This window comes from Rhincodon typus, chromosome 13, assembly GCF_021869965.1.
Source record: "Rhincodon typus isolate 14 chromosome 13, sRhiTyp1.1, whole genome shotgun sequence".
Lineage (NCBI taxonomy): Eukaryota > Metazoa > Chordata > Chondrichthyes > Orectolobiformes > Rhincodontidae > Rhincodon > Rhincodon typus.
This window is the reverse complement of record NC_063344.1, coordinates 60,685,972-60,710,066: the sequence shown is the minus strand read 5'-3', so window position 1 is coordinate 60,710,066 and position 24,095 is coordinate 60,685,972. Positions and strand designations below refer to the sequence as shown.

Below are 24,095 nucleotides of genomic sequence, written 5' to 3'. Positions count from 1 at the left end.
TTGTTTGCAGATATTTTTTGCATTCACCTTTTTTTTTTAATGCTGTTGCTAACTACTTCAGTTGTTCATGTGTTTTTTTTTTGTGTTGTAAATCCTTCACGCTTTTAGAGCTATAATCAACTTATGTACCACATTGATTAGATTTTGAACACCTTCCACCAAGCTGCTATTTAACTGTTAAGAAAGTTGCCTAGTTCTGCTGTGGATCATGTATTTTGTTGGGTTCAAGTCAGCTTTCCTTGAATCTTAATGGCTGTTTCACATTTCTTCCTTTTTGAAGGAAAATGTTTAACTTGTAAAATTCTTTAAAACAACTGTGGATGGTTCTAGGAAAGTTCACCCTTGTTAAACTGGACCCCTGATGTTTGCTATTTCCATGTGTTCCTACTGCTTTTACTGTTTGAGAATGACAGGGCTGTATGGTGACTATCAGGTTGTGTTAGATACTAAAAAGTTTTCTAGTTTCATTCAGTTGTTGGTCCTGGAGAAGGATCAAGGTTATTAATGAAATTGGTATCTGAGATCCAAGTTTGGATCTGGGCTGTTTGAAAGAGGAACTGTGGATGTTTTGATACCTGAAATCATTAAGAAGTGTAAGCTTTGACCATTTGTGGCTTTCTGGTGATGCATCCTCTGGATACACTTTTTTGTCATAAAGTCAGATTGTTTTTCAGGATGGTCAGAGACCATTCAAGCTCATAGTGCATACATACTGTCAGCACAATGTGGAGATTATGGCACTGCACTTGTCTCGTATTTCACAAATTGAGATCAAGCCTGACTGCAATAGAGGAGCGATTGACATCATTAAAATCTCTTCTTGTGGGGCGGCAGCTGACAGAAATTGCATGTGAACAGTCACCTGGTTGGCTGATGTTTATCTATCAGATAATGGGAGAAAGCCATTTAGACCCTTGACCCTGCTTTGACATTCATTCAGACTCAATTCTAAGCACCATACCTCTGTGTCAAAACTCCCTCATCCTCTGACTATCATTGATTTTGCAAACATTTTCTTAATCTTCCATTTTAAATTTTACAGTTGACCTTGTTGTACTTGTCACTTGGGTATTGCACGCTTGTTGATGCTTCATAGAATCCCTACAATGTGGAAGCAGGCCATTTGGCCCATCGAGTCCATACTAACCCTCCAAAAAAGCATCCCACCCGGACCCACCCCATCCCTGTAACCCTATATTTACCTTGGCTAACCCACCTAGCCTGCACATCCGTGGACAGTGCAGGGCAATTTAGCATGGCCAATCCACCTGACTTGCATATCTTTGGATTGTGGGAGGAAACCCACGCAGACATGGGGAGAATGTACAAACTCAATACAGATTCAAACCCGACCTCCTGGCACTGTGAGGCAGCAGTGCTAACCACTCTGCAACCTTGCTTATGTTAACTTTGAGTCATGGCCCTGAATCAACATCAGTCTCCTTGCTAACCTCTTCATCTTCCATTACTGATGCAGCACATTTATTCAGTGTGCCTGCCATTTCGTTATTGTAAGTGAGAAAAACTGACGGTGTCGAAATCAAAGGAATCCCTGATGCTGTTGACCACCTTAGTTTGTCAAATGTAAAACATTTTGTTGATTTTAATATTCTATGCAAGTTGCTTGTCATACGCCCTTTTTTGTAGTTAACCTGTTACATCATCCTTTATACCTTCCCCATCCACCTATTTATTTAGCAGATTTTGTTTGCATTCTCCTGTTTTTTTTTATGTTGTTGCTCACTAGTTCAGTTGTTCATTTTTTTTTGTAGATCCTTTGCACTTTTTTTAATAAATATAATCAACTTCTGTATCATATTGATTAATTTTTGAACAGCTCCCACCAATTGTATTAAGAAACTTGCAAAGTTTTGTTGTGGATCATGTATTTTGTTGATTCAAGTCAGCTTTCCTTGAATCTTAATGGCTGTTTCAGAAAAAGCCATACATATTTAGACTGTTGGCTAAATATGGTGTATTAATAATTCAGTCTACTAGGCATTCCCCTGTTGACACTTGGACATTGAGTTGTTGAAATCTGTTCTGGACACATTTAGACGGTTCACCTGCTGCGATATTTTGAAGTTTGTTTGATCCAAGCTATATGAAAATGGAAATTACTTATGTACCATATTGATTAGATTTTGAACACCTTCCACCAAGCTGCTATTTAACTGTTAAGAAAGTTGCCTAGTTCTGCACTCTGCATTAGATAATTGATGTCTAATTACCATATTCATACAACTTAACAAACAGGTGTAGGACGCAAGTAGACAACTTCCAGTGAAATGTTGGATCACTTTCAACCCATAAACTTTCCACTGTCTTTTTGCACATATCGTCCTTGATCAAAATGAATTCATCCTTAATTACGAAGATGGCACCTCCTCCTCTGCCATTTATTTCTGTTCACCTTACCTAGCATGTCTTGTTCCCAATTCTGACCACCTTGCAGTTATATCTCAGCAAGGCAACCAATGTCATATCCTTCAGCGTGAATTTGTACTTGTGATCCATCCAATTTGTTCCATATACACTTTGCGCTTGTGTGAAGGATCTTTAGCTCTTAATTTTTTTTTTACTTATGTTTCTTATTCCTCTCTTGTTTTAGCACTTTCACTTTCAATTTTGCTTGCACTGCCACAAGTACGATCAAGCTGTCACTTTTTGCTCTTTTCCCTTTTCATGTGTTTTTGATCCAGCATTAAATTGCCTTTTCCATCTGATCATTAACCTGCCCTAATAGTGGTGCACCATAAAATAGAACCCCTCTCTCCCATACGCTTCTTCAGATATGCATTCAAACCCTAATCTGTTCATCGTTCTGCCTGTTTGCACGTGCCCTAGGAACTTGAAGCCTACCATTTCAGTTTATTTCCTTTTGATTTAATTTAGCTTCTAGTTCCCACGCTGTGCAATCAAGACCACCTTCCCACTTTTCTCTGTGTCGTTGATCGCATCTTCCTACTGCCTCTCAAGTCCCTCCAAACAGGTTTGAGATTTTCCTTGCCCTGGCACTGGGTAGGTAATATGTCAAATAAAGCTCTATATCCTGCTTCAAAAGGTGGTTCTCCATCCTCTGATTATTGAATCTTCTACAAACTATCACATTATGCATAAACTGCTTGGGCTGTCTCCTCCTTTAAGATGCCTTGGCATTATGAACCTTCTTATAACTGTGTATTCTTATTCTCATGCTTAACAAACATGACCTGTCTATTTAATAGGTGTAGTTTCAGAGGAAGGGTCACCAGACCCGAAATGTAAACTCTGATGTTTCTTTCACAGATGCTGCCTGAGCTTTTCCAGCAGCTTCTGTTTTTGTTCCTGCTTTACAGCATCTGCAGGTTTTTGGGTTTTTATGTTGTAATTTCACCAGATCATTAACGTTTAACTTCCCCCATCTTTCTCTTGTGATGTTTAATTTTAATTTATTTTTGCTCCTGTTCCTGATGTTAGAGTTTCCATGCCCCTGTCCACTTCTGACGTGCAAGCCATTGTGTGGTGGGACAGAAGTTTTGTTGCTGAGAGCAAAACACATTGGGCAAATTTTGCATCTTGCACTCATCAGGGCAACTTTGAAGAGTGTGCTGATTGGAAAGTGGACTTTTGCAAACTAATCTTCTCATACTGTATAAAATGTTTCCCTTTATATTGGTATTCTTGTGAATTGTCCTGATGGAATGCCAAATGAAATGCTTCAACAAAATATATTTTCTTAGCAATACTCTGGCTCCGTTTCTTGATCAGGTGCTTGGTTAAGCCACTTTTGAAATACAAAGTTCATTTCTGGTCCTCCTGCTGTAGGAAAGATGTTGTGAAACTTGAAAGGGTTCAGGAAAGACTTAGGATGTTGGCAGAGTTGGTGGGTTTGAGCTATAGGGAGAGGCTGAATAGGCTGGGGCTATTTTCCCTGGAGCCTGAGGGGTGACCTTACAGAAGTTGTTAAAATCACTAGGGGCATAGATAGGGTAAATAGGCAAGGTCTTTTCTCCAGAGTAGTGAAGTCCTAAACTAGAGGGTATAGATTTAAGGTGAGAGGGGAAAGATTTAAAAGGGACCCAAAGAGTAACTTTCCCATGCAGAGGGTGCTGTGTGTATGCCAGAGGAAGTGGTGGGGGCAGGTTTAGTTATAAACATCCAGGTGCCTTTTTAAAATGTTGCATGAATAAGGGTTTACCGGGATGTGGGCCAAATGCTGGCTAATGGAACTAGATTAATTTAGGATATCTGGTCAGCATGGATGAATTGGACCCGAAGAGTCTGCTTCCATTCTGTACATCTCTGTGAGTCTATGCTACCCGGTGTAAGCAATGTACGTTCGGCTTTCATGTCCTGTTTCTCCTCCCTCCAGATAGGACATTGAATTGTTAAATTTCTCTGCATCTTTTTTGTTGCGTTACCATTGCCGCTGGGTTGTCTGTGGCTTTTTAAGCGCTCTGCCCTCCCAATGAGCTTTCTTCTACTGCAGAAGGCCGATGTACCTGCTGTCCCTACAGGGTCTAACTCAGATGCAACTCTAACCCAGTGCCACGTGGTTGACTTTTAATGCCATGCGTTATTAACTGATGAGCCCCACAGTTGCAATGACAGTTGCTACAGAGGATGACTGGAAATGAAGGTGGCCTTGACTTTGCTTGATTTTTATTCTGCAGGAAACTTGCCCCCATTCTCTTAAAATCAAACTTTTTCTTTTAAAAGAAAAAACTAAATTAGCTTCCTCGATGCTTTCAGACGAGAGCAAATCCTGTTACTTCTCTGTCAGAATAATTGTGTGCTCTGTGCATACGTTTTGTCCACTATTTTAAGGCATCCGATACATTGCAGCTCATACTTTTCTTTTTTGCAAAAGTGTATTTGTTCAAGATATTTGATGTTGGGTAAAATGAGATGTACCTCTGCAGCATTTCTTGGTTTGAGATTCTCTGTTGATTAGAGTACAAAAAGTTTTTCAATAGAGCTACGTTTTCTTTCTCATAACTCTTTTTTTAGTCATCTAATCTTGGAACAATATCTTCTAATTGATGTTCAGGTATTTTGGATTCACAGAGGCAGAATTGGAAGAATGATTCAATGTCGTTAATTATGAACTTCATTAAACTTAAAACCACCACTTACAAGGAAAGCATTATTTTCTGAAGGTCATGGTGCTTTAATTGGCTCAAGAAAATAGTTTTACATTGAAAACAACTTTTTTTTTTAAAAAGTGGTTTATACTTCTATACACACACAGCCATCATCTTGTACGTGCTGTCTAGATTGCTGAGGTCACGGCTAATGTGTATCCATCATATCTGCTCAAAGCTGGAATATTTTAACAAGGCAGTTCTCATTGCATTTCAGATCTGAATCACGGTTGAAAATTTAACAATTGATATTATTCATTACAATAGCATCCACGTACTTTTTATTCCCAATATATCTCCTAAACTTAGCCAGCCTTAAGTTAGCGATATCACGTTATTTGCAATTAGTTTATTACTCCAGTGATTTCAAGAGTTCTTTGTTAGCTGAGTATTTTTTTGTTGACCGATTTTGAAACTACTCTCTTCTTTTGCAGGCCTTGTCCTCGCCCCTATCGCCTTCCCCCTCCCTTTCTGCCAGTCTGTGTTTCTATCTCCCTCATTTGACTGGGCAGATATAAAGCTGCCTTGGCAATGTTTCTGCTCTGTGTTTCAGCAACAAAGGTATCCAGGCCCAGCCTCGGAAAAACAGTAACTGCCTCCCAGCCTCCCTGCTTCCTGTTGACCGCCTCGCTGCCAACACTAGCTGCAGCTAGCAAGCTTCCTGCTGCCCTTCCAATCACAGGTTGTGTCTCTGCTACATTTTTAGGCTCATCGATGAGCCTAAAAGCAACAAGCATGGAGGAGACTTGCCTGTGATTGGAGGACCAGCTTGTCACCATTTCCTTCCATTCTATTTGCAGGAGAGTGGAGAGTAATTTTTCTCTTGTTACTCCTGTGAGCGGAGTTTCTCAAGTGATTTTTGGTGGGGGGGGGGGGGGCGGATTCGTCCCATGTTCCATCTATTTTTGAGTGTTGCTGTTGATTGATTTGAAGTTGCTAGTTTTTAGATAGAAAAAGCATGCTTCCCCCAGTCTCTCATTCATGTGCATATGAAACATATTCTGTAACAGTGTGGAACTTTGTTGTTGTTGTTTCAACCTAAATCTTTATTATTTCTTTCCACAGATCCTCTTTCTATGGCAGATATGGCCTATATTAAAAGTGGATGGCTACTTCGGCAAAGTGAGTTACGCTTTCTGATCTCCTATGATGTAAAGTGACAGTGATATTTAACTGAAGGTTATGAACTGTGGTAGGAATGATCAGAAAGAAAATGTACAGTTGGTGAAGAGAAATTTAAACCAAATTTGAGTGACGCTAACAAATTGAAATTAGGTAAACCTTCAATATGTTGATTGGACATGTTTCAACACCTAACAATCTCGACTAGAAATCTACCTAGGTTTCTTTCACTCTCCATTTCCTCTCCCTTCCTTCCTGTTAAACATGTACACTTGTACTGATGGACGACCTATGATGTCGAAGCCCCCTCTAACCTGGTCTGATGACCTCCCTTGTAGAATTATTAAATGATCATTGGAAGATGACTTTGCTTTTGCACTAGTTGCAACTGCACCTCTGGAAAGACGTTATTTGAGCGTGTGATGCTGTAGCTCACCAGTGGCAGCTTTGTGATGTTTTTCTCTCTGCAGGCACAGTTATTAAAAAGAGCGTTATTTGTCACCATGAACTGACTATATGTCCCCATATGAAAATGAATGCAGTGACATTAACCAGTTTGGACTGATAGTTGTCCTTTTAGATTTCCATTCTTCCTAAATAACTATAGGAATGGCTGTATTATCTGTTGTAGCAGGGCAACACTCTCCCAAAGCCTGGGATTATGGTTGGCAGAGACGTTCATGATGAGTTAGCTTCTGACTCTGTGTTTTTCTTGTTCCGAGGGTGGGTCGATCGTTGTAATGTTAGGTTCATTCATGGCTTCCTGGGCCAGAGCTTCCATAGCTGGTTGGTCTGTCGTGAGTCTTGCACCAAAATGACCTGTTGAAGCTTTTCTCTTGAATTTTAACTTATTTCAGGTACTATTTTAAAGCGATGGAAGAACAACTGGTTTGACCTGTGGTCCAATGGTCAGCTCATCTACTATGACAATCAGATGCGAGAAGACATGGAAGATAAGATCCATTTAAAAATGGACTGTATTAACATCCGATCTGGATCTGAGTGTAGAGGTTTGTGCTTTGTACTGAAAGTTATCTACTTTGTTAGAAAAAAGTGTTTAGTCAAGCTGGTAATAAAGCTGTATTTTTAATTAATATTCCATTTCCATAAGTTTATTATGTTGCTGCCCATCTGCTTTATACTGTGTATCTTTATGGATAGCTCAGTCATGATATCACCCATTTCAAATGCAATCTGTGTAATGAGTTTGACATACTTGCTGTTTGGCTGATTTAGTGGATTAGTTGCTGCAAGATCAATGCTGCTGCACTCAAAGCCAATCTCTGAGATCCAGTCACTTTGGGACTAGTCTGGTCCAGCTCTGAGCAATTTAGCTTGGCACGTTAATGCAACAGACTTGAACTAATTTCATGTTCAGTCTGAATGTCAAGATAACGTGTCACTGCTTGAAAGCCATTTGGGACTGTATTTCTCCAGAGAAATAGTCATGCCTTTTGTTCAGGTTTGCAATGAAAACCAGATTTTGAGTCGTCATCTAAACAGTTAAAGATAGGTAGATAACAGACAGGGTAAGTCTTGAACTGCTTGTAGCTTTAAGTGAAGTAGTTCATGCCATTTTAATTCAGTTTGGATTTATGTGCTGGTTTCACTTATTGTTTATTCCCAAATTAGACTTCCAGCCTCCGGATGGAAAGCCTCGAGATTGTTTACTGCAGATTCAGTGCAGGGATGAGAGAACGATCAATCTCTGTGCAGAAAGTGCTGATGACTGCCTGTAAGTTTGAGTTTTAATTTTCCCTCTTTTGAAAATGTTTTTGAATACCTTGATTTTGATCCGGGTGTTGGAATCTCAAACACAACTTTTTATTTTTCTCTGTCTTGTCATGTCCCTTTTCCTTGTCCCTCTCTGAAAAGGGATAGTCGACAAGGGAACAGCTTTGCTCCATCTCCTCTGTCCAGCCCGCTCATGATTTTAAATCTCACCAAAGAAGATATGCATGTTGACCTGTAACTTAAAAAATTCAGAATGTTACACAGATAGGGCCTTATTGGATCCTGGGATGTTTCTAGTTGAGTTATTTGAATGGAATAGGATCTGAATGATTGGGTTTTGAACATCCTTGAGTTGTGTTAATGTTTGTTATGGTTTGTGCAGGGCCTGGAAACTCGCACTTCGAGAGGCATGGACAAACTTGGTAAGTCAAGTCTCTTGTGGTATTCTACATTGCAGAATGGAAACAAACTGAGTCACAGGGATGTAAGTACTAATTTCAGCTAAACAACTGGTGTCAGCCAGCTTTTGTTGTTACCATGGCTATATAGCATGAGGCCGTGCTCTTCTGATTACCCAGGCTTTCTCTCTGGACTGTTCCCTTCTGAAAAGTCAGTAATAACCTCAGCTGAGATGGAGCAAAGTTGCATGAGATATATTTGGAATAATGTAGTGTACACGAGTGAGCTGTAGGCAATTGTTTGTTCATGTAAGATCTGTTGGCTGTGGATCATATGAACAATTGTATAAGGAGCTCGTATATATAACATTGTAGCGCCTCCACCATTTTGTGTTCTTCCAGAAAAATTTGATCTTGCATTTTGCTTCATTTGCAACATATCTGTACAGATTTCATACATGAAACTGACAGTACAGTAAATGATATGAATGAATTGAATGGTTTTGAATGTGGACTGTGACATCTGGGGGAGGGCTTGGTTTTTAAGAGAATTCAAAGCAGGGTACCAAAGTCGATGATATGTTGAGCTAGGCAGATTAATGTAGCGATATGGTGGCCAAGGGGCATGCATGATTATATGAACTCAAAGTTTAAAAATCCCTTTGAGTAGATCCTACATCTCTTGATTCTTTGTCCAATATCGATTCCTGATTATCATATATAAAGATGACAAGTTGCTGGGACTGAATGAGGTGTGTTCAAGGATATTGGAGGAAAAAAGAGTGAAAACCGCAGAGGTGCTGGTCATAATCTTTCTACCTTCCCAAGACATTAGGGGTGGGGTGCTGGAGGACTGGAGAATTGCAAACGTTACATCTTTGTTCAAAAAAGTTTGTAAAAATGAGCCCAGCAATTACAGACCCGTCATTTGGTGGGTAAACATCTAGCATCAAGTACTGGGGATAAAATTAATAGTCGCATGGAAAAATAAAGGCTAATTTGGAAGAGTTTGCAGGATCTGTTAAAGGAAAATTGTGTCCAACTAACTGGAGTATTTTGAAGCAGTGAGTGTGTTAATGAAGACAAGGCTGATGTGGTGTGTATGGACTTCAAAAGGCATCTTGGTGCAGTACCACACAACAGACAGTGAGGCAAGTTTGTAGATCATGGAATACCAAGGACAGTAGCAATATGGATACACAATCAGCTGAGTGATAGGAAACTGAGCGTATTGCCAAACGAGTATCTTTCAGGCTGGAGGGAAGTTTGTAGTGGAATTCCTAAGGATCGGTATTAATACACTTGGTTTTCCTAATGCATGTAAATGATATGGTTCTTGGTAGACAGGGGACAATGGCAAACTTTGCAAGTGCTGAAAAGCTTGAATGTAAACTGAAGAAGACAGTGTAGAACTTCAAAAAGACATTGACAAGTCAGTGGTGTGTAGATGAAGTGATAGATTTTAGTACAAAGAACATGCCGAGACAGTATAATATAATTCTCAAGGATGTGCTGGAGCATAAAGACCTGGGAATATCTGTCCATAAAGGATTAAAGATGTCAGGACCTTGTCCTAAAAGAGGATGTTCTTGGCTTTATTAGGGCAAATTGCAAGAGCAGGGAATTTGCGCTGACCTTGTGCTGGACAGTGGTTAGACCTCAGTTTCTTTTTGTCTTTATTCAGTAACTGGATGTGGGCATCACTGGCTAGGCAGCATGTATTGTCCATCCCTAATTGTCCAGAGGGCAGTTAAGAGTCGACCATATTGCTGTGGGTCTGGAATCACATGTAAGCCAGACCAGGTGAGGATGGCAGTTTCCCTCCCTAAAGGACTTTTGTGAACCAGGTGGGTTTTTCCAGCAATCGACAATAGATTCATGGTCATCATTAGACCCTTAATTCCAGATATTTTATTGAATTCAAATTCCACCATCTGCCATGATTTGAACCCAGGTCTCCAGAACATTATCTGGGTCTCTGAATTAACAGTCCAGTGATAATACAGTAGGCCATTGCCTCCCCTGTGGTGTATTGTGTACAGTGCTGTACACCACCCTTGAGGAACGATGTGAAAGTGTTGCACAGTGTGAAGAAGAGGTTTACAAGCATGATTCCAGGATAAAGGCCTTCATTTATGAGGATGGATTGGAGAAGTTGGGACTCTTTTCCTTGGAGGGGAGAGGGCGGAGGATGGATTTGATATTTTCAAAATCATGAGGAGCCTGGCCAGAGTGGATAAAAGAAGCTGTTCCCGTAAAAGAATCAAGAAGCAGACTGCACTAGTTTGAAGTATTTTGCCAAAAAAGCAAATGCGAGGTGAAGGGGAAAAAAGAACTTAATTAGACATAAGTGGTTTGGATTTGGAAGGCACTGCCTGGAAGTGCAGTGGCATGGTGTGAGCAGGTATGACCGAGGGTTTCAAGAGACTATTGGATAATTAGTTAAACAGAAACATTATTCAGGGGTTATGAGTAAAAGTCAGTTAAAACGCTTCAAATGCCATTGCAGATGCAATGGGCCGAGTGGTCACCTCCTGCACCATTACAATTGTCGTTCCACTATAAAGCTGTGGTTGAGTGCCTTCCTTTCTCAACATCTCTCTTGGTATCATGGTCCTCGGAAAGCAGACGCTTTTTCAAGAGTGTAGAGTATTGAGAGTCCAGGTTTAGATGAGCAGATTTTCTTTTGACAAAATCCCTTCTGGAAGATCTTATGGGTTTTCTGAACAATGAGTCATCTCTTGTTTCACTCTTCCTGATGGATGCATTCAGGGTTTTTTTTAAAAAAAAAAAAATTCCCTCCAATCCAGGACAGGTCTCCCCCTAACCTTCTTCCTATTGCAGATCTGTCCTGGAACTTGTTTGTGCTCTCAACAGATGTTTGAACAGATGAGGATATGGAATCGTGATGAAGTTCAATGACGAGTTATTTTAATCTAGTAGAATAGTTTACAATAGATAATTTCATCAAAGTTACATTTCTATGACAGGGTGACCCACGCTTTTTTTTTCAAGTGTTGTTCATTTACATGTTGTGTTAATGAACGAATACAAAATGACCAAAATTAAATTACATTTTTGAATTGAATTATATTTGTGTTTTTACTTGTTGAATCTGTAGCTTAAGACGTTGCAGTTTGTCTCTCGGGGAGCCTGAAGAATAAACTTTATTCTAATATAATTCATTACAGAGCCTTGCTCCTGAAGTTGTCTTGGATGATGGTGTTTATGCCTCTGCTCCCCCACCTTACACAAGTTACCCTACAGCACCAGCACAGGTAAATATAGTCACCGGACCCCTGGAGAGTCCCTTTTCCCTTGTTTGCTAGTCTCTCTCTTCCACTTTTTTGCTGTACACAGGCTGAACTTGTTTGCAGAAGTAATAACCACAGCGTTGCAGATTTGGTCTCGACTCACTGCGCAGTATTCGGAGTTACAGAATAAGGAGCAGTATGATTGTATCCAGGCAGAGAGAAGTAGAGCAGGAGTTAATGTGGGAAGGAGGAAGGCCAAGTGGATAAGGCAGAGGGGGAAGTGAACAGGAGAGATTAAATCTTCACCTTCCTTTTCTCAGTGTACCTTTTTTGTTTTCCATTGAGGTGAAGTGGGGGTTGGAGGGGTGTTGGGGAGCGATAATTGTTTACTGCTGCATATCTGTTGTGTTTATTGGTGGCTGGAGCTGCTCCTTGGGCACATGAGTAGACAATTAGCCTCTTGCACTTAGAAACCGTAGGCGCATAGAAAATAGGTGCAGGAGTAGGCTACACGACCTTTCAAGCCTGCGCCACCATTCAATATGATCATGCAATCTTAGTATCCCATTCCCACTTTGTCTCCATACCCCTTGATCCCTTAAGCCGCAAGGGCCGTGTCCAGCTCCCTGTTGAATATATTTAATGAACTGGCTCCAACAGCTTCCTGCAGGAGAGAATTCCACAGGTTCATAACTCCGAGTGAAGATGTTCTTCCTCATCTCAGTACTGAATGGCTTACCTCTTAGTCTTAGACTTGTTCTGCCATCAAAAAGATCATTGCTAATCTGTGACCTAACTCTTCATATCTGCTTTGCTCCATGTCCCTTAAGTTTGAGAAAAATCTATTGATCTCACATTTAAAATTCTCAGTTGATTCAGCACAAATTGTATTTTTTTTAAGGTTGAGTATTCCAGACTTCTTCCACACTTTGTGTAGAAGCATTCCATAATTTTGCTTCCTCCAGGGATCTGCATCTTAAATTTTGGATTATGATGGTAGTTCTGGATTTCCCAGTAGGTGGGAACATTTTCTTTCTCTCTCAATACCTGTGTCCCTTTGATAGTTTAAACATTGGTCAAATCACTTCTGAATCATTTTTAAATTCTGGGGAATCCATCCCAGTTGATACTCATCATTGAATCTTCAACTATCATTGGTGAACGTCCGTAACGCTTCCTTCAAGTCCGATATATTCTTGCTAAGGTGGGATGCCCAGAACCAGAGCCAGAACTCTCCAGTGGGCCTTTAGTGTAATTGAATCGCAGAACTGTTACAGAGTGGAAGGGGGCCATTCAGTCTATGGATTTAGGCTCTCCGATCAAGCAGTTCACCTTGTGCCATTGCCCTGCTTCCTCACTGTAGCCTAGCACATCATTGTCTTTTCACATGACAATCTCTAGCTCCCTGTTGAATGCCTCCACTAAAGCTGCCTCCAGCATGCTGTCAAACAATGCATCCCAGGCCATAATCTCTCACGACTTGAAAAATGTTTTTTCTCATGTTGCTGTTTGTTCTTTTGCCAATTACATTTAATTTAAAAATCGAAAGAACTGCAGATGCTGTAAATCAAACAAAAACAGAAATTGCTGGAAAAGCTCAGCAGGTCTCTGAAGGGAAATCCGTTAATGTTTCGGGTCTGGTGACCCTTCCTCCGAACATTTAATTTAGCTGCTCCTTCCTCCTTCCTTCCCTTGAAAGGGAGCAGTTTCTCCTTGTCTCCCCTGAGATTTTGAATACTTCAGCTGGAATAATGCATGCCATTCTGGGCTCCATACTTAAAGATGTGTAGGTGTTGGAAAGAACACTGAAAAGGTTCATGAGAACAGTTCCAAGTATGAGGAACTTCAGTTACAAAGGCAGATTATAAAACATTGGGACTCTTTCCTTGCAGAAGAGAAGGCTGTCTCTACATGCATTCCTCCAGCTGAGGCTGAACCAGTGCTTTATATAAGTTTGTACAAGGGAAATCAAGGGTTGCGGGGAAAGGACAAGAATGTTAGATCAGCCATGATTCTATAGAATGGCAGAGCAGGCTTGAGGGGCCGAACAGCCTATTCCTGTTGTTATTTCTTATGGTCTTATTAACATTACTTCAATGTTTTTATATTCCTGTCCTTTGTTAATAAAGTCTAGGTTCCAAACAAAACAGCACTGTGGGTATTTCTATATCCAAGGACTGCAGAGGCTCAAGGCAGCTCACCACTACCTTCACCAGGGCATTTAGGGATGGACAACAAATGCTGGCCAGCCAGGGACTCATCCCTTGACCGAATTTTGTTCCAACATGTGACTGCCCAGGAATCCCTTCTGATGCTATTGCCTGCCATTGTTGCATGTTGGAAGAATTTACAAGTTGATGCTTGATTTGTTTGGCCACATTATAAATGTACCTCCTTTTTGATGAAGTCCTGGAGTGGAACCTAGAGCTCCTAACAGTGACACCGCAAGCCCTTAGCATCTATTATTCATGAACTGTAAAGGTTCAGTTCTGTCTGTGTTAAGTGAATGCATGTGCTTTTGAACTCAGTGCTGAGTAGACATCAAACGAGTGAAACTGGTTTTTGTCTCAAATTAACCCTTCAATGATTTTTGATCCTTTCTTGATCCTCAATGAATGTTGTTGAACATTCTGCTTCCAGCCATTAGATGGCAACTATCAGCTAATGGGCATCTGAAAGGAGAATTGCTTGTTTTAAAAGTAGGAGTAGATGGATTGAACTTTCCTGACCTTCATTTGCTGAGGTTGTCTCCTGATATTCCTCTCTTCTGTCTTTCTAGGTAAGCAAGTTAATTTTGAAAGCAGTACTCAAAACAGTTCATTATCATCTTCCGACTTAATACTTCATTGTATTAATCAGTTTTATTCTTCTTTCCTCAAGTTTTGATTTTGATTTCAGTGCAATTCTTCAAGCATCAAGTTGCACTCAACAGCATGACATCTTGTGCAACACAAGATGGTGAATGTCAGTGAAGTATTTGACCACGTGGGGATTAGAGTTGAGGTCACAGGGTGCAGTTGTTTAGTGATTATACAACTTGGCGAGTCATCAGATCTCTAGATACATAATCCAGATACTGGAGTTCCAACCCAGTCACTGGCAGTTCCTGAATTTGAAAATTAATTCATTAAATCAGAAGTAGGGAGCTAGTTTTGCAAATGACAGATTTGAAGCTGTGGGATTGTTTTTAAAACCCAACTGTTTCGCTGATGTCTCTCAGGATAAGGAACACGATCTGGCATTGCCTCCATGATTTAAGATCCACGGCAATTTGTTTAACTCTTTTTTTGGAGTACTGTGTCCAGTTCTGATCACCCTACTGTAGAAAAGATATTGTTAAACTAGAAAGAGTGCAGAAAAGATTTACTAGGATACTACTGGGACTGGAAGGTTTGAGTTAAGGAGACGCTGGATAGGCTGGGAACCTTTTGCTCCTGGAGCATAGGAGACTGAGGAGTGACCTTATAGAGGTCTGTAAAATCGCAAGAGGTATGGGTAAGGTAGATAGCCAACAGCTTTTTCCCGTGGTCGGGGAATCTAAACCGAGAGGGCAAAGGTTTAAGGTGAGAGGGGAGAGATACAAAAGTGTATGGGGTGGGGGTGGGCAGGCAGTGTTTTCACACAAGGTGGTTAGTGTCTGGAATAGGCTGCCAGAGGTAGAAGTGGACGTGAATAAAATTGCATCATTTAAGAAACATTTAGACAGGTATGTGGATGGGATAGGTATGGAAGGATATAGACCAAACACAGGCAAATGGAGCTCATTTAATTAGCCCCCGGAAAGGCCTAAATTGACAATAGATTGCAATTTCTCACAGTGATTGGTTACAATAAAATCTGTCCAGGCCACTCCTCATCAAACCAGTCGTGGATATGGACGCGACAGGGCACAGCCCTGTCAACCCTGCGAAGTTTTCCGTAGCAACATCTGGAGCCCTTTGCAAAAACTGGGAGAGTTCTCTGGTTAAGCAACAACTAACATAGCCACACTCTCGGAATCGTACCTTACAGTCAATCTCTCAGACACTGGCATCGTGAATACGTACTGTTCCACCAGTAGAGGTGGCGTACAATGTGTCCGGTTGGGACTCTGGACCTCGTGAAGTCTGATGTCAGGAGGTCAGACATGGGGAATGAAAACTGTTAATTACAATCTTAGGGGCCTTCCTCAGCTGATGGGTCAGTTCTTTTGCATGTTGAGCATCACTTGAAGGAGCTACTAAGGGGACACAGTGTACTTTGGGTGGGGGACTTCAATTTCTATCAGCAAGACTGACTTGGTAGAGCATCATGGCTGGTCAAATCCGAAGGGACAGGTTCAAGGTGCTGGGCTCCCTCAGTGAGAATGTAGATATTTGTGGAGTGTCCACCTTCTGATGTTTGCCCACCAGCATTTATGATTGGTTGTGGCATGACTGCAGAAGTTAGATCGAATCTTTTTGTCCTGTTAAATGCGTATTGCTTCTACTGTTTGGCATGCTGTTTCTTCACCAGCAGGATCCTGTTTTTTTTTTCTCTAAGTATGCCTGGGGCTGTTCCTGTCATGACCTCCTGCACAAGCTTTCAAATCAGGGGTTGATCTTTTGGCTTGATGTCGATGGCAATGGGCAAAGAGGCCAAGCCAGAAGATTACACATCGTAGTTGAGTAGAATTCTGCTGCTTTAGTGGCCCTCAAAGCCTCATAGTTTGCCTGTTTTTAGTTGCTAGATTTGTTGTAAGTTTATCCCGTTAAGCACTACACAACAAAGGAGGTCCCCCTCTGCGGTGGGGGGGAAAAGGGACTCCTTTCGACTAGGACTATGTGGCGACCACTCCTACCAACTACTGTCATGGAAGAACACATCTAGGGCATACAGATTGGTGAGGATGAGTTTAAATATATCATGTTGGTTCCTTCACTACTTTGCCAGCCTGACTCTGAAAGGTCTGTCCTTTGGAACTTGACTGTCTTGGCCAGTGATGACCTACTCTTGGTGGTCAACATTGAAGTCCTCCTGCACCCACAGTACGCTCTGCACCCTTGGCATCCTCAGTGCTTCCTCCGAGAGGTGCTTATCGTGCTGATGGAGAGGAGGCACTAATTGGAAGGAAGTATCCTTGCCCTTTGAGCTGCCGACTCTGAGCTTGGTGGTGGAACAGGATGTACCCGTGATAGTGTTGTTGTCTGGAAGATTTGATTCCATGAGTATGACCTTGTCTAGTAGTTGTTTGACTAGGCTGTATGACAGTTCTTCCAATTTTGACAGAAGCTGTCAAAAGTTAGTCAGGGTTAACAGGGCTGTGCTTACCTTTTTCATTTCTGGTGCCTAGGCATATGCCAAGCAACCTATCTCGTTTCTCACCTTAGTTTGTATCCAACTGCTAGGAGATCTGAACAAAGTGGTTTGCTAGGCCAGTTCAAGGGTAATTAATAGTCAAGCATTGCTGTGGATTTGGACTCACTTGGATAAGATCAGGTGTTGATGGCAGGTTTCTGTCCAAAAAGACGTTGATGAACTAGATTTGTTTTCACAGCAATTGATGGTAGTCACTTGGTCACCATTTAGCTTGTAATCTGGAATTAAAAACGTTGAATTAAAATTTTACTATTTGCCACATGAAACCGTAACATTAGCTTGGGTAGTGGATTGCTAACCCGGTGGTATTACATTAGGTCGCTACCTCTTAACCTGACTCTAAATTGGATTATTTTGATTTATGTTCTCTTGCTTTGAAATGGTCAAGTGGTCATTACATTGAGATGTTTAAAATGAATAAAGGATTTGATAAAGTTGATACAAAAAGAAACACTCCGCAGATGAGGAATCAGAACAACTAAGTACAGTCTTGAATTTAGAGCTGAGCCTTTTAAGAATAAAAATTAAAAAGCATCTTTCACGCAAGACCCGGAGAATATCCAGGCTTGGGCTGACTCGTGATAAGTAATATGTGCACCCCGCAAATGCCAGGCAATGACCGTTTCCAATAAAAGACAATATAACCACCACCCATTGACAATGAATGGTGCTGCCATTACTGAATCCCTCACTATCAACACCATGGTGGCTACCATTGGCCAGAAACTGATTGGACTAGCCATAGGGGCTACAGCAGTGGGTCAGAAGCTTGGAATACGACAGCAAGTAATTCAGTTCCTGACTTAACAAAGCTTGTCTACCATCTACAAGGCACAAGTCAGGAGTGTGATGGAATACTCTCCACTGCATGGATGAGTGCAGCTCCAAAAAGACTCTAGAAGCTTGATGCCAAGCAACCTACTTGATTGGCACCCCACCATCGACACTCAGTAGCAGTGTTACTATCAACAAGATGTTTTCCAGAAATACTTCAAAGATCTTGATACTGCACCTACCAAACCCACTAGCACCTCCATCCAGCAGGACGAGGGCAGCAGATACATGGGAACACCACCACCTACAAGTTCCCCTCCAAGGTACCCACCATCCTGACATGGAAGTAATTCACCGATTCTTCATTGTCACTGGGTCAAAATCTTGGGATTCCCTCCCTAATGGCATTGTGGGTCTATCTATAGAGCATGAACTGGAGAAATGCAGGAAAGCAGTTCACCACCACCTTCTCGGGCAACTCGGGACAGGAAACCGGACAACCCTACTCTTCTGTTCAGTTCCTGTGGTAGTATCAGAGAGCCTATTAGCCTTCTTGACTGCATGCTATATCTGCATGCCAGCTTCTCGCTCATGCAAGAGCACTTAAATCTCTCTGCACTTCGTAATTCAGCAATCAATCTCCTATACTCTGTTTTTCATTCTTCAAGCCAAAGTGGCCAACTTCATATTTTTCCATATTGTACTCCATCTGCCAGATTTTTGCCCACTCTACCAATCTGTTTTCAACTTCCTTGTGTCGTCTTCTTCAGAACACATTCTCCTATCTACCTTGGTATTTGTTGTCTGAGAACTTAGCCTCCTTTGACTTAGGTAAGAGTAGCAAAGGCATTGATGTCACTTGTAAATCATTGACGTTTAGCACAGACCGCTTTGGGACTGTACTGTTCACATCCTGCCAATCGGACAAAGGCCCATTAATGTAGTTCTTTTTGTTTTGGTGTCAGCTAGTCAATCTGCTTGTCATGCTAGTAGGTTGCCCCATACTAAAATTTTTCTTTTCCACGATAACTTTCATTTTAGCACCTGATCAGATGCTTAGGAGAGCTTGGAAAGAGTCACCATGCTCTGTCATACAGCAGTAAGTCTGCGTGCCAAAGAAGTTAATCCGAGTGTTCCCCAACCAGAAACCGTGGATGAACCAAAAGATCCACTCCTACTGAAGTCCATGTCTGAGGTGTTCAAGTCAGGTGACCCTTAGCTATACAGGAAATCTAGGGATGACCTTTGCAAAGTCACTAGGGAAGCCAGGAGACCATATCAGACTAACTCCATGAACGCATCTCGACTGTGGCAAGGCTTACATGATATAACGAGCTACAAGGCAAAGTAGAGTAGAATCGCTGCTGACAGTACACCCCTCCCTGATGAGCTCAATGCACTTGTACTTGTTTTAAACAGAAGGTCACTGAAATGATGTTTTCCCCCCAGATAGTCTCTGGTGCACCTGTACCATAGTCATTACCACAGATGTCAGATCACCCTTATTGAGGGTTAACCCACAGAAAGTGATTGCCCTGGGTAGAATCCCGGGCCGTGCACGTAGATCCTGTGTGGACCAGCTGGTGGGACTATTTGCAGACATCTTTAACCTCTCCTGACTACGATGTGAAGTTCCCACCTGCTTCAAGAAGATCACCATCGTACCGGTGCCGAAGAAAACGTACCTCAGTGACAACCACCCAGTGGCTCTGACATCCATTGTTATGAAGTACTTCGAGGGTTAGTAATGGCACATAACAATTCCAGCCTCCCAGATTGCTTTGATCTGCTACAATTTGCCTACTGTCACAACGAGTCTACGGCATCTCCCTGGCGCTACCCTCCTCCTTGGAACATCTGGATAACCAGGACATCTATGTCAGACTCCTGTTTATTGACTTTAGCTCCACCTTCAACACCATTATTCCAAACAAACTCATTATCTAACTCGGAGACCTAGGCACAATAGATTCTTGACCTGCTGACCCACACATCGCGTTCAGTAGAGGTAGGTGACAACATCTCATCCATGATGATCCTCAACACGGGTGCCCAGCAAGGCTGTGTACTTAGCCCCTTACTATACTCCTTTGTATACGCATCGCTGTGTGGCCCCATTCAGCTCTAACTCCATTTAAAAATTTGCTGATGACACCACTATAATGAATCAGATCTCAATGAGACAAGAGTACAAGAACGAGACAGCTTAGTGGCATTGCGTACAACAATTTCTCCCTCCACTGTCAGCAAAAGGAAGGAGCTGGTCATTGACTTCAGGAAGTGGAGTGGAGGACACACCCCTGTCATATCAACGGTGCTGAGATGGAGGTGCTCGAGAGCTTCAAGTTTCTAGGAGTAAATATCACCAACATTCTGTCCTTGTCCGTTCATGTCGATGCTACAGTCAAGAAAGCACATCAATGCCTCTACTTCCTCCAATGGCTAAGGAGACTTGGCATATCCACAATGACACTTAGCAATTTTTATAGATGCACTATAGAAAGCATCTTATTTGGATACATCACAGCTTGTTACGACAGCTGTTCTGCCCAAGACCACAAGAAATTGCAGTGACTTGTGAACACAGCCCGGTCCATCACAAAAACTAGCCTTCCTTCCATTGACTTTGGCTGCTTTCCCAAGGCAGCGGGAAGTGTAGACAATGTATTCACAGACCCCTCCCACACTTGTTGTACTGTCTTCACCCATTTCCATTGGGCAGAAGATAGAAAAGTTTGAAAATATGTGCCAACAGATTCAAGAACAGCTTCCTGCTGTTATCAGCCTTATAAACAAACCTCTCATAGAATAGAGTTGATCTTTCTCTGCACCTTCTCTGTAACTGTATTACTGTATTCTGCATTCTGTTCTATTACCCTGATGTCCCTATGTAAGATATGATTTGTCTGGTCAGCGTGCAAAACAATACTTTTCGCTGTATCTTGGTTCACGTAACAATAGATCAAATCAAACCAAAGGTGCCTTCTGGAAGTACAACTACGAGGTCCCCTTTTTAACACTGGTGTACGTTAATCCTTCAGAAAACTCCAATAAATTGATTTAAATATGATATCCCTTTGATAAAACCATGCTGCCTCTTCCTGATTGCCTTGAAGTTTTCTAAGTACACAGATTTGCTCAATAGAGATATTATTGCTCACACCTTCATCATCATCACAGATGTCAAACTAACTATTCAAAAGTTGCCTGTTTCCTACCTTCCTCTCCCCCTCTTGAATAGAGGGATTATATTGGCTACTTCCCAGTCTGATGGAACCTTTCCTAAATTGAGGGTATTTAAGGAAATTAACACAAATGCCTTTATTAGTCACCTCTTGTACCACCCTGGGAGATGTGTCAGCCACAGCTCCATTGGATTGATTAGTAATACTTTCTTCTTCTTTGTAATTTCCCTAAGTTCCTCTCTCCCTTCCACTGCCTTGTTTACAGCTAATATTGGAATTTTTTTTTTTTGCATCCTCTGTAGTGCAAATAGAAGGAAAATGTTTGTTTCTTTCATGTGTGGTTTACTTCTGATCTAATATTAACTTTCCATTCTCAGTCTTGGGAGGACCAATATATGCTGTAGTTTGTTTCTTTTTAATTGCCTGCAGAAAAACTTGGTATCTATTTTTACAGTTGTAGCTAGGTTCCTGTTCTAGTGTAAATTTCTTCCTCCTGATGAATCTTTTCAGTCACTCTTTCATAAGGATGTAAGCCATGGTGATTATCTGATTTGCCACTTATCTTTGCTCAGTTATGTACATTTTTCCTTAAGTTGGATGCTTTCCTGTTAGGTGGTATATGCTCTACATTGCATCCCTGATATTGAATGCTGCGGATGAGTAGCTGAGAAGCAATTACAGTTTATTTTTGCTCAAGTGATCTATCCATTTGGGAGGGATAGGTTTGGATTGAAAAGAAAAGAGGGATGAGAATTGTACACAACTATAACATCATTTAGGAAAGTGGAAATTCATTTGTCTTCTGGTTGTGTGAGTTTTATGAACAGTCTGATGCTTTTGTGATATGGACCATATGTGATGATCTAAGATGCCTAATATTGGACATGCTGAACAATGGACATGATATTTTTCAGGTTTACAGTTACGATTCATATAGTGGCAGTTATGCTGCTCAGCCACCTCCCGCTTCACAACAAGTTGTCTACACATCCAATGGACAGCCTTATGCAGTGGCCTATCAGTATCCCTACAATGGTGAGTCTGTATTTGTAACAGTGATTTCCATCTCTTTGTGTTTTCAGAAGCCATGACTTGATAGAGCGTGCAAAATATTTCTAACGGGAAAGCAAGCTGTTTGACTTGAAAATGAGGTTGTAAGCACAACGTCCATGTTCTAATATAATACATTGTGACTTTCAACATTTGGGTAAATCTTCTGATAAGCAGCCTGTGATGAGAATTGAACTGTGTACGTGCAGAAGCTCGTACATTTTCCCTCGTGATGCTTTCTACAAGGTCAGTCAGATCAACTCATGAAGTCTGAAGCTACAAGAACCCTGAAACAATAATACAACCCCATAGAAGCTGAATACCTGAAGGCAAAAATGGAATGTGGAGGAAGAAACGCTAACATTTCCGGTCATGATGTCCCTTCATCAGAACCTCTGTGTGGGTCAGTTTGGGAGTGAGATCGGGGAGACATTTCAATCCAGTTCCTAAAGGCAGTGGAGATGGTGGACAGTGGCATAAGCTAGGGTTACATGTTGTAACCTTCTGATAGAGTTGTAATTTGTGGATGACAAGTGAGGTACACACTAGGGAAGGTGATGTGAAGAAGTGGTGCAAGGGATGACTGGCAAGAGGTCTTCAGTAGCTGAAGCTAACGTTTACAGCATTTTGAGGTGGTGGTGATGGTAGCAGCTAGCGCAGGATTTGAAGTGGAGTGAGATTCTGAACTAGGGGTTCATCTGTCAGTCATAGTTCAGGCTAAATTTAGCTGCATCAGCCAGGGCAGTTGATAGAATAAAGTCCAGAAACACATGCGTGTGGGTGGCACCCAGGCAGCTTGGCTTCAGTTGTCTGATAATTAATTTTGAAGGGAAACCTCATAATATGGTCTAAATGTTAATGAATGTAGTGTGGAATTGGCAGAGCATGCCACATTAAATACAGAACGTTTCATTCATGGAGTTTGATCCTTAGACCTCAAACATTTGCTGTCATGGCATTCGTGTTGAAGATATTAAGATTTGATGACACTGCTGGACATTGATGGTACAGCTCCGATCTCTCTTTGAGCTGGAGTGAAATACATCAGCGACGGGAGACATTGTCTCTAACTTCCCAGTCTTCGAATGACGGGTTCGCACGTTCCGACTGTTTAAGCAACAAGCTCAAGGTGAAGATTCATTTAGACCAGAATGGGCGATCTCTGTACAGGCGATGCAGGAGAAGAGTTGACAGTGCCAAGACCAACTAGATGGTTGTCCATACCAGTATGAATCCAGAGTAGGCCATTCAGGCTTTCTGGGCCTGCTCTGCTGTTTAATAAAATCATGGTCAATCTGATTGTGATCTCTCCTCCAAATTCCTGCCTAATAACCTTTTGACTCTGTTCGTGAAGAAAGTCCAATGCACTGCCGCTACTCTGATTAAATGCAAATGTGTATGTTATTTTAAAAATCCTGTAATAGAAGGGACACTTTGGGTCTACAAACAAAAACAGAAAATGCTGCAAAATCTCCAGCATGTCTGTAGCATCTATGGAAAGAAATAAAGTTAACATTTTGGGTCCAGGGTCCTAACAATCTCATTGCTCTTGTCACAATTTCTGCGAGCATTTCTTTATCTAGTATTGTGTAATTGTAACTTAGTGTTGACATTCCCAGTTTGATTTTGCTGTTCTGAAGAAACCTTCCTGATCTGAAACATTACCTCCTTTCTTTCTCCACATAAGCTGCCAGATTTGAGTATCCCCAGCATTTTGTACTTTACTTCCAATTTCCAGCATTGGCAGTGTTGGGCTTTTTTGCTGTCAGGTATTATGTAGTTTCAGGTTCTGGGCATGGGGTGGTGCTGTTGGACAAATCTCCAAAGGCCCTTTTGAAATGCACAGAAAATACAAATGTACAGTGTCAGAGCTGACTTAAATTGAAATTTTGTAATGAGAACTGTACAGTTCACAACACATTCACCAGCTGCCAAAAATCCCATTTCCTACCTTCCAACATTTTATGTATTAAAAAGAAATCAACATGGTTTCTGGGTCAACAAGGTGCAGAGCTGGATGAACACAGCAGGCCAAGCAGCATCATAGGAGCAGAAAGGCTGACGTTTTGGGCCTAGACCCTTCATCAGAAAATGATGAAGGGTCTAGGCCCGAAA

The 24,095-nt window shown here is 41.5% G+C and overlaps 1 protein-coding gene across 5 annotated transcripts in view; it reads left to right on the top strand.

The window, feature by feature from the left end:
- Positions 1-24,095, top strand: part of plekhb2 (pleckstrin homology domain containing, family B (evectins) member 2) — a 37,118-nt gene that overhangs the window by 3,658 nt on the left and 9,365 nt on the right. For all 5 annotated transcript variants that reach the window (XM_020516136.2, XM_020516144.2, XM_048604088.1 and 2 more), the window contains exons 2-7: positions 6,192-6,248; positions 7,106-7,258; positions 7,881-7,983; positions 8,365-8,404; positions 11,572-11,658; positions 21,845-21,965. In XM_020516136.2, the coding sequence (XP_020371725.1) occupies positions 6,203-6,248; positions 7,106-7,258; positions 7,881-7,983; positions 8,365-8,404; positions 11,572-11,658; positions 21,845-21,965 (550 nt within the window). In that variant the 5' untranslated portion in view covers positions 6,192-6,202. The remainder of the gene's footprint in view (positions 1-6,191; positions 6,249-7,105; positions 7,259-7,880; positions 7,984-8,364; positions 8,405-11,571; positions 11,659-21,844; positions 21,966-24,095) is intronic.